This window comes from Hypanus sabinus, chromosome 20, assembly GCF_030144855.1.
Source record: "Hypanus sabinus isolate sHypSab1 chromosome 20, sHypSab1.hap1, whole genome shotgun sequence".
NCBI lineage: Eukaryota > Metazoa > Chordata > Chondrichthyes > Myliobatiformes > Dasyatidae > Hypanus > Hypanus sabinus.
This window is the reverse complement of record NC_082725.1, coordinates 40,592,110-40,606,641: the sequence shown is the minus strand read 5'-3', so window position 1 is coordinate 40,606,641 and position 14,532 is coordinate 40,592,110. Positions and strand designations below refer to the sequence as shown.

Genomic DNA, 14,532 nt, shown 5'->3' with positions numbered 1-14,532 from the left:
TTTTGGCCATTGCTCTTAGAGACACCTGTGCTAAGGGCATGACCCCCTGCTACATGACAGCTACCACGGATATGGACACCCTCGGGCAATGTGGGGGTGGGGATTGCAGCACCCTACTTTGATGGACATCTACAACTCTGCAGGTCAAGATAAAAGGGGACTGCAGAGCGTGGTACCCCAGAGAGACACACCAGAAGGATTCGATCGCTCAGCGCTTCCGTGATAGCTGGAAGCCAGTCAAAATCCACATGCGCTCCGTAACTTCTCTGCCTGGGGAGCGGGTGGCTGATAATACCGGGAAGGCCTTTGAACTAATAATGGAAACAACGCTCCCCTGATTCAACGGTGTTGCTTCGTCAAAGACCCGGGCAAGTTTTGTCGTTTCTCCTCACTCTCTCTGAAAAACGTGAAACCCAGCGATTCCCCAAAAAGACTGAAGCCTGCAGACTTCTGAGTGACTTTTATATTTCCAACAGACAATATATTATCCCCTAGACAACAGTCGAGATTATTTTCTTAATGATGATTATTACTATAACCGCGCTTTAGATTGAGTTTTGCCGATGTATATGTTCTGAATGTTTGTATTAACACTTTTGTGCCCCCCTTTATGAATAAAACGTTCGAAAATAGTGCCATCAGACTCCAACGGACCTCTCTATCTTTGCTGGTGAGTTATCCAGTTATGGGATACGTAACAGCCCTATAACACTTCCCTGAGGAACTCCTGCAGTGATATTCTGAGGATGAGATGATTGACCTCCAAACACCACAATCATCTTCCTTCGTATCAAGTATGATTCCACCCAGCAGAGGGTTTTCCCTCTATTTCCCATTGACTCCATTTTAGCTAGTGCACCTTGATGCCATAGTCAGTTAAATGCTGCCTTGATGTCGAGGGCTATCACTCTCACCTCAGCTCTGGTATTTAGCTCTTACTGTGGCACTCTTCGTGTAATAATTAAATAAATCCTAAGTGTAAATATCTAAAAGTACAGACCAAAAGAAACTCTTCCATTATACTTTAAATTATTTAACATCGTATAAAAAATTGGCACAGCGTGAGGCAAAATGAAACTAATATAATCTCTGTCTAGCCACTCAACTGTTTGGGTAAAGTGCCATTACAAGCTCAAGTAGAAGCAAACGTTTCCTATTTTATTTAATTTCCATTTCTGCATTGAAATTGCCTTCTTCTAAATGTCTGAAAATATTCTGAGATTTGAAAACAAAATATGATCTCTGGATTCAAATTGAATATGTGGCATTTAATATTTAACAGATAAAATCACATTCCTGAACACTTCTCATTAATGATATAATTCTATGCCAAAAATTAGTGCTCACAATATCTTCAAAACAGCATTGCACGTAAATGCCAAGCGTGTTACCTTTAAATCGGAGTTTTTCTGATACTTTCTTTAATTTTTTCATTTCATCATCTATTCCATCTGTAACTATTACAATGACCTGTAAAGAGAGGGTTTAAAATGTACAATCAGAATGGGTAGGTCAACTCAAGGAAACCACTGTATGCAGTTCACCAACTATTCACTGCTTTTGATAGCAAAGTACCATGAAGGGTTTAGCAAATCTACAACTATTTCCTGTATGAAGGCCTTATCACTGAAATAAACATTTGGAATAGATCTTCTACACAATACATGGAAACCCTGAAATACAGAAGGAAGATGCAGTCACCTAAAACACCAATGGAAATTCAAGTTCAAGTATAATTGTGGTGTGGAAAGTCAGACGATGGATCTCATCTTCAAAGATTGCCCTGTTTGAATTTTTCCAGAGATATAGTTGACACTCGTATCTAGACATTATAACCCTGTTATAATCAAGCCATCGTAGAATCTTGTATGTTTCATCAAGGTCATCTCTCATCCACCTAAGCTTCAAGTCCTAAGGTGTTCAGTTTTCTGACATAAAACACATCCTCCATTCTTCAAGTATCTTTCTGAACTGCTTCCAATGACAATATAATTTTGTTTAAACAAGGGGACAAAATCTATATGTTATTCATAAATGGTCTCACAAGTGCCTTGTATGATTGCAGTAGGCCTTCGCCATTTTACACTCCAGGTCACCTAAAATACATCCCAACATTCTATTGCTGATTGTACCTGCTGCATCTGTAGACTAGACTTCTGTGTTTCTTGTACAGTACTCTAAAAGCCCTTTCTGCTGCAGCTTCCTGTTTCATCATTCTTCCATTAAAACTGAAACTTCTGCTCATTTTCTCCATTTTTATTCCATTTACCAACTTTCTTAACCCCTCACTCAGCATGGAAACATGTCTTGGACATCCAGACGAGTACAGGTATCAATTTTAACTTAACTTTTGATGACAAACTCTACTATCTTCATCAGGGATGATGCCTAGTCATGTCCAGTCCGTTGGTATATATAACCTGTCATCCGTCCCTCCAGATTGGTTAGTTCTCATCCAATCAGATTTCTTTTTCAAAACAAGCCCTTCTCCATGCCGACTATGTTGCTGGCCTGAACTAGTTCCTTCTGCCTGTATTTGGCCTACATCCTTTTCAAATTTTCGTATCTATGTACACACTAAATGTCTTCTAAAAGCAGTAATTGTATCTGCCTCTACCATTTCATCTGGCATCTTGTTCCATAAAGCTCCCGCAACCTCTGCCCTTCAGATTCTCTTTATACCTTTCCCCTATCATTCTAAACCTGCTATATGATCTTTAATTTTAGATGCCCTTGCCCTGGACAGTGTCCATTTAAAATACCACAAATATGGTCTCACAAAAGGCTTGTACAGCTGTAACTTGACATCCACATTTGTACTCAATGACCTGACTGATGAAGGCAGGTGTGAAAAACTCCTCCTTCTACACCCTGTCTACCTGTATCACAACCTTCAGGGATCTGCATACTTTTGCCCCTTGATCTCTCTGTTCCATAATGCTCTCCAGGACCCTGACCTGGTTAACTTCTAAAAATGTGATTCCTCGTGCTTCAAGTTAAAATCCATCTGCTATTCCTTTGTCCACTTTCTCAGCTGAACAAGATTGTTTTAGTTTTCCTTAACATAGTGACATAGTAGTTAGCATAACACTATTACAACTCCTCTGTCAGAAAGGTGCATGTCCTTCCCACATGCGTATGGGTTTCCTCCAGGTGCTCCAGATTCCTTTCACAGTCCAAAGATGTACCGATTAGTAGCTTAATTGGTCATTTTAAATGGGACTCTGATTAGGCTAGGGTTAAATTGATGGGTTGCTGGGCAGTGTTGCTCTAAATAAAATAAAAATTTTAAAAATTCTTAACTATCCATTATTCCAGCAATTTTAGTGACACTGTAAACTTACTCACCTTGCCAACTAAGCTCTCATCCAAATCCTTATTATTAACAGCAGATCCAGTTATGATCTGTGTAGCACACCATTAGTCACCAGCTTCCAATGTAGTTAAAAAAAAACCACCACTACCACCTTGTGACACCTCCTGTAGAAATGGCTAGCTTCTAATCAAAGTGAAAGAAGAAAGTTCAAATGCTGACTTGTTGCGCTTTCATTGTGTGCTGCATCTGTGAAGCTGAGTCGGCCAGCGCCGTGGAAGCCCATAGTGGGGGTATTCCCTTCTGCCACCGCCGTGGGATGACAAATCAATCGGGGACCCTGAGGACTTGTGGAAACTGGTGGTTTCTTCTGAACTTATAGACTTTTAATATCTTTGGACTATTTTTACTGTGCCCATGTTCTGTTTTTTTTATCAATTATGCTGTTGCTTGCACAGTTGTGACTATATGTTGTAAATATATGGTATTGTGCAGGTCTTGTAGCTTTAGTTTCTGGTCTTGTTTGTCTGGTGGGATTGGAGCTCCTTTCCGGGGAACGCACTAAGATGGTAGCATGATATTAATACACAGCAGCCTCTCCGGACTCTGGATTAGGGATTGCCAAACGTTATGTGGATTTTCTGGTGTAGTCTGTTTTGTCATGTGTTTTTGTGATATCATTCTGGAGGAACGTTGTCTCATATTTTAACTGCATTGCATTTGTAGTTTTTAAATGACAATAAATTGAATCTGAATCTGAATATTAAGAAAACCAAGATTATGCTGACCAGCCTGATTAACTCCGTGGTAATAATTGGAAAAGAAGGGGAAGCAATAACAGATTTTCTCTTCCTCGGTACAAAGATTTCTATAGATGGTAACTGAAATTAAACAGTGCTTACTTCTGGAGAGGGCAGCAATGGCAAATTTAGATAAAATACTGAAGAGCAGAGACATAACATTGTCTACGAAGATCCGTATAGTCAAGTCTATGGTATTTCCAGTTGTGATGTATTGCTGTGAGAGTGGACTATTAGTAAAGCTGAATACAAAAGAATCGATACCTTTGAACCTGAAAGCTGGAAGAAAGTGTTAAGAGTTTGTTCAACAGCAAGAAGATTCGACAAGTCAAATACTGCCAGGCTGTTCAATAGGAGGCTTGATTATGAGACAAAAGCTCAAATATTTTGGCCACATTATGAGACGACAGGATTCCTTGGAGAAGACTCTCTCATTAGGTAAAACAGAAGGTAAAAGAAGGAGAGGAGGATAACTGAGACTACGATGGATAGATAATATTACTAGATAATGCGTATGACCTTGGGGGATAATGAGAGAACTTTCCAACAAGAATGCTTGACATGCAGGAGTCCATTGGGGTCACAAAAAGTCAGAATTGACTTAATGACCGAAAAACAAACCTGGTTCCTACATGATCTGGCTTACCATGTGAGATCTAATCAAAGGCCTAATCAGATTCTAAGGAGTCTTGGAAGTTTCCAACAAAAGCTGCACTATCTCAATAGCCACTTATTTTACAATCTTAAAGCAAACATCATTAAATCCAGAAAAATTATCATTCTCTGGCCCTGTTCATTCACCAAAGAGTTAATTTTGAAATGTGTGATGATACAGTTTAACTTCTTTCCATTTATTAGTATTTCTGAGATGTTTGTAGTATCTTCTACCATTGGAGAATGAACAATATGTTGGTCAAACTCTTCTACTTTTTCTCCAGTCCCCATTAGTATCGCCATAGGTCTATGTTTACTTTTAACTCCCTCCTTTCTTCTGTACATAAAGTCATGCCAAATGGTACTTTCTTCTATATTTTCATTAGTTTGCTCAAACTGTTTATTTTTCTCCTTGTTGATTTTATTTTACTCCTACTTTACTAGAATCCAAATTTAACCTTTTTTTGGGGTTTATTACTAATTTTTGCCATCTAAGATGTATTCTCCTTCCATTCAGTACATTTGTCAACTCCTCTGGTTCACCCTGGTTGGTTCATTCTGTCATCTCTCACCACCCCTCCACCTCATTTTTCACCCTCATCTTGACGTATTTTTGCAGGGAAACATATTCACTGAACAGCTGCCATTGTTCATTCATCATTTAATCTGTTAATCTGTTTTAGCTAACTCTCTCCTCAGTCCTTTGTAATTTCCTTTATATTTGGCTCAGACCCAAGTTTCGTAATTTTAAACCAGATGATAAATCCAACTTTACTGTGATCTTTTACTTGGGATTCATTTTTTAAACCTGTAGATAGTATGAAAACCAATGTTATTATGTAGTAACTGCATTTGCATTTGGGGAGGTTATATGAATATGGATATCATAATAGAACAGATTATAGAAAAGGACAGGCAGAAGATTGCCCAGAGAAATACAGATAAAGGAAATTACAGAAACAAGCAGATTGGAATACATATCTTCTTGATCATAACGACACAATGGATGACATAGTTATTTGCAGAGGAGATTTCAGATGGGGAAATCATACAAAATTCAATTCAAAAAAGTGCCAGAAGATACCTGGGCAGAAGAGATTCCAACTATATGGGAACAAAGAAGATTTGAGAAATACGGAAGCAGAATAACAAAGGAGAGATGAAACCAAGACTACTAAAATATGTTGAGGATTTCAAGTTAAGTGTGCAGTATCTGGTATTCTGAACTACGGTGCTAGCTCTATGCTGAATTAGCAAAGAGAAGACGGATAATAAATCTTTTCTTCCAGGCCTATAAAATTTAATCCCAATAAATTATTCAACTTTACTATAGCACACGAAATGAATTAACATCAGTTCTTGCCAATGGCTTCTTTTTGCAGGTATTGTCTCCCCAGACTTATCAAGTGTTACCTTCAAATTTCCTTCTGCTTTCAGACTAAATAGCCTCGAAAAAGATTGCAGATAATCGGCATTCAAGGTCCTGTTGTCATTTTGCATTGACGTTAGTTCTTCCCTTATTTCATTAGATTTAAACTGCTTAAATTGCAGATCAAAATTCGAACTCGATCGGTGAAATCCAATCCTAGTTGTGATGCCATTGCCTGACTTGCAGCTGATGTTGTGGAGATCCATCATTCTCTCAATGATGCCACTCAGATGACTGCCATGTGATTCCAGAAATTCCACATGTTTACTGAGATCTAGTCCCATAGCAATATCGATGGAGCATACTGGAAGGAAAAGAACCATTTTACAAACATGTTCCAGTGCAATCAGGTTCTCATAATTTATTCTACTGATAGTGCCATGTATATCTAATATCAAAAGGGAACAGTCTAGTCATTCAACATTCCAAGCAATTTAATGACGAAGTTATTTTGTTTCACTGCTTAATCATGTGGAAAGGAAAGTCCCTCGCAATCAGCTTTGAGAGACCAGTGGAGATCAGACTCCCTACTAAGTTATCAAACATTTTGGACCAGCTTGAAGTCATGTGAATCTCTTTGGATTAAACATCCATCACAGAATAGGGCACAGAGCCAAGACTACATAATGTCCTTCCACAGGACAAATTCTGCTACAACTCCATCCTTAGATCTGTGAATGATACCATTGTAATGGGCTGTAGTTCAAATAATGATGCGCTGGAGTATGGGAAGGAAATAGAGAGTTTAATAACATGGTGTCATGAAAACCAACTCTCCCTCGATGTCAGCAAAACAAAAGAGCTGGTCATTGACTTCAGGAAGGGAAACAGTGCACATGCTGTACATCAGTGGTGTTGCCGTCCAGAGCTTCAAGTTCCTGGAAGAGAACATCATCAATAGCCTATCCTGGTCCCATCATGTAGTCACCATGATCAACACTTCTACTTCCTCAGGAGGCTAAAGAAATTTGTCACATCCCATCATCACTTACCAGTTTTTCTTGATGCACCTTAAAAGCATCCTACCTGCTGCATAACAGCTTGGTATAGCAACTGCACTTTGTGTTTGTTGCTTTGGATTTCTAGCATCCAAGAAATTTTTGTGTTTGAGATTCTGCCTTGTTATTATTTTACCTTGTTCTACCACAATGCACTGAGTAATGATTTAATCTTTATGAGCAGCATGCATGACAAGCTTTCTCAATGTATATCAGTAAATGTGACAATAATAAACCAATTCCATTTCCAATTTTAATTCTTGTTCCAGTCTCAGAGGTTATTCTACTTTTCAAACTACTCTTTCTATTCATCATTTCTGGAAGCTAATAAGTAATACATTCATTCTCAGGGTGCAGACTTGGCTATATTTTCTTTCTATAACTTATCAGAAGAGATAACAGACTGACATATTTCAGAAGTCATCTGAGAATCAAGCAAAAGGTGCAACTGATAGCATGACTGGAGTAAGCCCAATAAGTTCACTTTCCTAAAGGAAATAAGTGAGCTTTTCACATTAATTTAAATATTTTATGGTTTTATTCATACCAATTTGTTATTATTTATTTCAACCACTGGTAAGGTGTGCTTTCAAATGTGCTTGGGGTCACATGATAGCATAACCGGTCTACACCATATTGCAAAACTGTAGAAATTTTACGTATATACTCCTGACAATCTGTATACAGACAGTAATCAACACTGACCAATTAAATAAAAGGAAGAAAAAGAGCTATTCACTCACCTGATGATGGTCTTTCTGTGCAGATACTGCGGACAAACCTTTTTTTAATTTTCTTCAGGCCTTGAAAATTCTGAACCTGAAAGATGTTTGATCTGGACCCTGAGATTTGCAGAAGTTGTCTCGTTTGTACATTCCCTATACCCACAACAAATATATTTCTATTATCCTGTCTCAAGCGATCAGCTGGAGGACCCACTTCATCTTGTGATTCTCCATCGGTGAGCACAACCAGGTTTTGGGGTTCTCCAGTGGCACTCCGGCTACCTGCTTCCTTTGTGAACATGGAGACCAAATTTTGCAGGGCAAATCCAATTCTGGTACCTCCTCCCATTTGAGTTACTTGGTCAAGTTTAGCCAGCAAGGATTCTTTTGTTGAGAAATCTTTTAAGTCAGCTATTTTTTAAAACTCTGAACTGAACTGCGCCAGACCAATCTGGACTTTACTTGGGTGGATAGTAAAAATGTCAATCAGGCGTTTCAGAAAAGATTTTGTCTCATCAAAATCAATCTTATTAATACTTGTTGACCCATCCATGAGGAAAATAATGTCTGCTTTCTCGAGGACACAATCTATGAAAAAAAAACAATTATGAATTTATCTCAGGTCACAATACTCCTTTTTTCCTTCCCCTATCTACAGCCCCCATGAAAGTGACTGATTTATGTTCTTCAAAATGGTTACATAGTTTTTGCATGCCTTTAAAATATAAACATAGTATTCACAACAGACACATTGGAGGTAATACAATACATTGTTAGTGAAGCATTCCTTGCATTGCTAGTAAGGAAGCCATTGGAGTAGGTATTGATGACATCGTTTCTGCCACCCTTAGAATATAGATTTAGTGTTCATTGCAGGCACATTAGTTTCCACAATCAATACATGAAGGTCCCAACTAGAGAGAGTGTGATACTGGATTGCCTATAAGGAAACGAGACAGGGAAAATTACAGTAGTGTGTGCAGGGGAACACTATGGATTTAGCAGTCATAATTCCATCAGCTTCAAAAAAAAATTCAAGAAATAAGAGAACAAGGATAGTAAGGGGCAGCACTGACCATCTTGAAGATCAGTGTATCCATCTATGCACGGACCTGAACAAAATGAAGGAGACCTTACATGGATTTTTTTCATCTATAAAACTCAGGCAAAATAGTAGTGAGGTTATGGACAATGTATGGATTGCAGAAGACGAAGTGGTTGCTGTCTTGAGGAAAATTAGGCTGGTTACGGTTTCAGGGCTGACAATGTGCCCCCTAGGATCTTGTGGGAATCTGGTTTAGAAATTGCAGGGGCCCCGGAAGAGGTATTTAAAACACACTTAGTGAAATGTGAGATGCTGGAAGACTGGAGGATAGCTAATGCTGTTACATTGTTGAAGAAAGGCTCTAAGAAAAAGTTCAGAAATTTTAGGCTTCATGAGCCTGATATCAGTAGTGGGTAAATTATTGGAAAGTTTTCGAAGGAGATGGATATATAAGTATTTGGATGGACAAGGCCTGATTATGTATAATCAACATGACTTGTCATGTGGTATGTCATGTCTAACCAATCTTACAGTATTTTGAAGAATTTACCAGGAAAATTGATGAAGTAAAGGCAGTGGGTGTTGTCTAAATGGACTTTAGCAAAGACTTTGAAAAAGTTCTGCTGGTCAAGAAGATTGGGGGTGTAAAGCACAGGCTATCAAAGCTTTTGGACAAGATGAAAAAATTGGATGAAAATGGTAGATGAAATTGAATGCAGACAGGTGTGAGGTGTTGTATTTTTGGAGAACTAACTAGAATAGGATTTATACAGCAAATGAAAGGACACTGAGGGGTGTGGTAAGACAGAGGATTCTGGAATACAGATCCATAATTCCTTGAAAGTGGACTCACTGGTAGATATGGTTGTAAAGTGAGCTTTTGGCACATTGGCCGTCATAAATCAACCTATGGCATACAGAAGTTGGTATGTTATGTTGAAGTTGTATATGAAGATGGAGAGACCAAATCTGGTGGATTGTGTACAGCTCTAGTCACCTACAAAAGGAAAAGGTATCAATAGGATTGAAAGAGTACAGAGAAAATTTGTTGATGGGCCTTGAGCACCTGAGATTTAGGAAAACCCACTCTCTTTGTTGTCAGCCATTGATCCCTGACCCTTACACTCAGGCTTGCTGGGCATTTCAAACACAATGTGGAATATAAATGTCAAGGAGCAGATAGATCATTTAATTTGCTTTCTTTTTCCCATTCTCTACAACAATCCTGACATCTCTCCTTACCATCAGAAGGCCATTCCAATGCCCAAGAATGATTATAAATAAATGGCAATGGAGAGTATGCTTCAGAGCAAACAAACAGTCCTCACACAAAATGCTTTGGATTATAGTCAACTTGATCAAAACCAGAAAAAGTTGGAAATAATCATCGCTTCAGTTTGCGTTCATGGGGCAGAATTAAAAATAAAGATTCAGGTCCATGGCTTTTCATCAGAATTGGAATGCACCAGAAATGAGTTCAGTGTTAGGCTATACAGACAAGGAGGAGGGGAGAAAAGGAAAAAGATGGAGAGATGGAGGCTTTAAAGGAACAGATTTGGTTGTGTCGGCCAAGAGAAGGGGCAAAGGTTTGCCTGGCAGAAACATAAATCAATTAAATTTTAAATATCAGAGGAGACAGGGAAATGAACACAAATATATGGTGCTGGAAATATATGAAACAGTAAAAAGCTGATTATCTGATTTGGTGAGTTTAGTGTGGAAGACAAAAGAAAAATAAGCAAGTTTTCAAGAATTCAGTTCAAAGTGGGAGAAAGAATACTTCAAGGTTGCAACAGAGCATGTTATCGAAGTATAATAAATAATTTGTAAGATTAACGAGTTTAAAATATAGTAAAAAAGTGATAAGATAACAAGTATGTTGCCGTTTGGCTCACTGGCAACTCCGGCTTCACAACAGTTGGCCTGGATGTCCTCAGGGATCCTTGGCACTGATCACAATTCCAGCTGAAGAAGTCCAATAAGACTGCAAACTGCTCAATCTTACAGAATGAAGGAGCCTAAGCTTATTACTTAATCTTGTATATTAGATATAAATTCTAAACCTAATCACTTTCCTTAATGAGAGATACATATGCAAGTATGCATGTAGCCATCCAGGAGTCTCTTAAAAGACCCTATCGTATCCACCTCCACCACCGTTGCTGGCAGCCCATTCCACGTACTCACCACTCTCTGAGTAAAAAACTTACCCCGACATCTCTTCTGTACTTACTCCTCAACACCTTAAACCTGTGTCCTCTTGTGGCAACCATTTCAGTCCTGGGAAAAAGCCTCTGACTATCCACACGATCAATGCCTCTCATCATCTTATACACCTCTATCGGTCACCTCTCATCCTACTTTGCTCCAAGGAGAAAAGGTTGAGTTCACTCAACCTATTCTCATAAGTCATGCCCCACAATCCAGGCAACATCCTTGTAGATCTCCTCTGCACCCTTCCTTTGGCTTCCACATCCTTCCTATAGTTAGGCGACCAAAACTGAGCACAGTACTCCAAGTGGGGTCTGACAGGGTTCCTATATAGCTGCAACATTACCTCTCGGTTCCTAAATTCAATTCCATGATTGATGAAGGCCAATATACTGTACAGCTTCTTAACAACAGAGTCAACCTGTGCGGCTGTTTTGAGCATCCTATGCACTCAGACCCCAAAATCTCTCTGATCCTTAACACTGCCAAGAGTCTCACCATTAATACTATATTCTGCCATATATTTGACCTACCAAAATGAACCACTTAACACTTATCTGGGTTGAACTCCATCTACCAGTTCTCAGCCCGGTTTTACATCCTATCAATGTCCTGCTGTAACCTCTGACAGCCCTCCACACTAACCACAACACCTCCAACCTTTGTGTCATCAGCAAACTTACTAACCCATCCCTCCACTTCCTCATCCAGGTCACTTATAAAAATCATGAAGAGTAAGGGTCCCAGAACAGATCCCTGAGGCACCCCACTGGTGACTGACCACCATGCAGAATATGACGCGTCTACAGCCACTCTTTGCCTTCTGTGGGCAAGCCAGTTCTAGATCCACAAAGCAATGTCCCCTTGGACCCCATGCCTCCTTATTTTCTTAATAAACCTTGCATAAGGTACCTTATCAAATGCCTTGCTGAAATCCATATGCACTACACCTACTGCTCTTCCTTCATCAATGTGTTTAGCCACATCCTCAAAAAATTCAATCAGGCTCGTAAGGCACAACCTACCTTTGACAAAGCCATGCTGACTATTCTTAATCATATTATGCCTCTCCAAGTGTTCATAAATCCGGTCTCAGGATCTTCTCCATCAACTTACCAACCACTGAAGTAAGACTCACTGGCCTATAATTTCCTGGGCTATCTCTACTCCCTTTCTTGTATAATGCAACAGCATCCAGAGCCCTCCAATCCTCCAGAACCTCTCCCGTCCTCATTGATTATGCAAATATCATCTCCAGAGGCTCATAAATCTCCTCTCTTGCCTCCCACAGTAGTCTGGGGTACATCTTATCCGGTCCTGGTGACTTATCCAACTTAACGCTTTCCAAAAGCTCCAGCACATCCTCTTTCTTTATATCTACATGCTCAAGCTTTTCAGTCTGCTGCAAGTCATCACTACAAACACCAAGATCCTTTTCCATAGTGAACACTGAAGTAAAGTATTCATTAAATACCTCTGCTATTTCCTCCAGTTCCATACACGCTTTCCCACCATTACACTTGACAGGTCCTATTCTTTCAAATCTTATCCTCTTGCTCTTCACATACTTGTAGAATGCCTTGGGGTTTTCTTTAATCCTGCTCACCAAGGCCTTCTCATGGCCCCTTCTGGCTCCGCTAATTCCATTCTTAAGCTCCTTCCTGCTAGCCTTATAATCTGTTAGATCTCTAACATTACCTAGCTCTCTGAACCTTTTGTAAGCTATTCTTTTCTTCTTGATTAGATTTATTACAGCCTTTGTAGAGCACGGTTCCTATACCCTACCATAACTTCCCTGTCTCATTGGAATGTACCTATACAGAACTTCATACAAATGTCCCCTGAATATTTGCCACATTTCTTCCATACTTTTGCCTGAGAAAATCTTGCATGCCTCTAAAAAAGAACTTCATCTAATTATATCACATTCCACAATGTTTTATATCTGCATGTTTTAAGGCCTCCTAGACCACATGAATCAAAACTTTATAATTTACTTACCTTCCTAATTAATATGCATGTTCATTATGAGGACTGTGAACAGACAACTCCATTTTAAGTAAAAAGATCTGTTTACATGAAGTAAATTTATAAACTTCACTTCTGACCCAAAGGTAGCCAAGATGGTATTGGGCTAACATCACCACCCCACATCCATCCCTCAGCTCCCCATCCTCCAATAGCAATGTGAATATAAAATGCAGGGCACTCCCAGGTTAGTAACTATGTTATAACTAGTCACACACTGTTTTTGTTCAACTCAAAGGTACATATATACACATTACCTGGATTAGTTTTACTACAAATCAACTGAGATGTATTTTTAATTACATCAACCATGTTGTCAAATCTTTGCATATTGAAACGTTTTTTATCAACTTCTAGTATTCCCACCAGCACTTCTTCTTTGCCACTGGATGGACTCACGGTGATGACAGTCGCTTCACTCTGTCCAATGTCTGCCTCTAATGATCGTTGCAAAGAATATATGTCTTTCCTGTTAGTCATCACTGTGATGAACTGTGAGTCTCCTTTTAGGCTTCGGCTTCCATTTGCTAAAACCTCTTTTGCCAGCTTAAGATCAGGTGTAATATCGGCAGCTTCTGCTGCTAAGTTCATTTTGTTTATGGCTTCGCTGATCTCTGTTTTGCTCATAGGTTGGCTCAGCTGGAATAGGATATTAGGTGCATCACTGTACAGAATGGCACCAAACTGCACATTGCTGGAGGAAACAACTGAATTGTTCACCATATTTAACATGAAAATTTTCATCTGCTTGAACTCATCTGGCTCTGTGTTAATGGATCCATCAATTACAAAAACAATGTCTGTTTCATCTGTTCTCAGACAGGCTGCAGGAGAGAAGGAAAAAGACATTTACCTCATGTAGAATACCCATATTCTGAAACTGTTAGGATGCCAGAAAACTTGCAATAGGAACTTAGTGTCAGGTCACTTGAGAAAGGGACTGTACAAATAAAAGGTGTCCCTTGGTTTAACCCACATAGTTGAAACCATGGGCAATATTATAAGCACTCAGCGTTCAATAGAATCAGACAGCTGAGGGTGATAGAAATCCAAGCGCAAAGGATCTTCCCCAACTCACAGAGTTATCCACTATAGAATTACTCCAAATACATTTCCAACAGTGTCTATTTAAGTCCCTGACAATTAACAACTCCTTTACATCAGGGGTTCCCAACGTGTGTTACATGGACCACTTGATTTATTGATATTGGTTCAGGGCATAAAAAAGTTTGGGAGCACCTGCTTTACATCTATTTTATGGTCAAATCATGCCAAAGGTTTTGAGTTTTGGCCACAAATTAACAAGCTTGTTAATCTTCCTCAAATTAA

General features: G+C 39.1%; 1 protein-coding gene across 1 annotated transcript in view; it reads right to left on the bottom strand.

Moving 5' to 3' along the window:
- The window catches only part of LOC132378208 (collagen alpha-6(VI) chain-like), a 126,204-nt gene that overhangs the window by 79,291 nt on the left and 32,381 nt on the right, over positions 1 to 14,532 (bottom strand). The window contains 5 exon segments of the mRNA XM_059944918.1: positions 1,392 to 1,470; positions 6,181 to 6,500; positions 7,938 to 8,318; positions 8,352 to 8,507; positions 13,461 to 14,027. Coding sequence (XP_059800901.1) covers positions 1,392 to 1,470; positions 6,181 to 6,500; positions 7,938 to 8,318; positions 8,352 to 8,507; positions 13,461 to 14,027 — 1,503 coding nt within the window.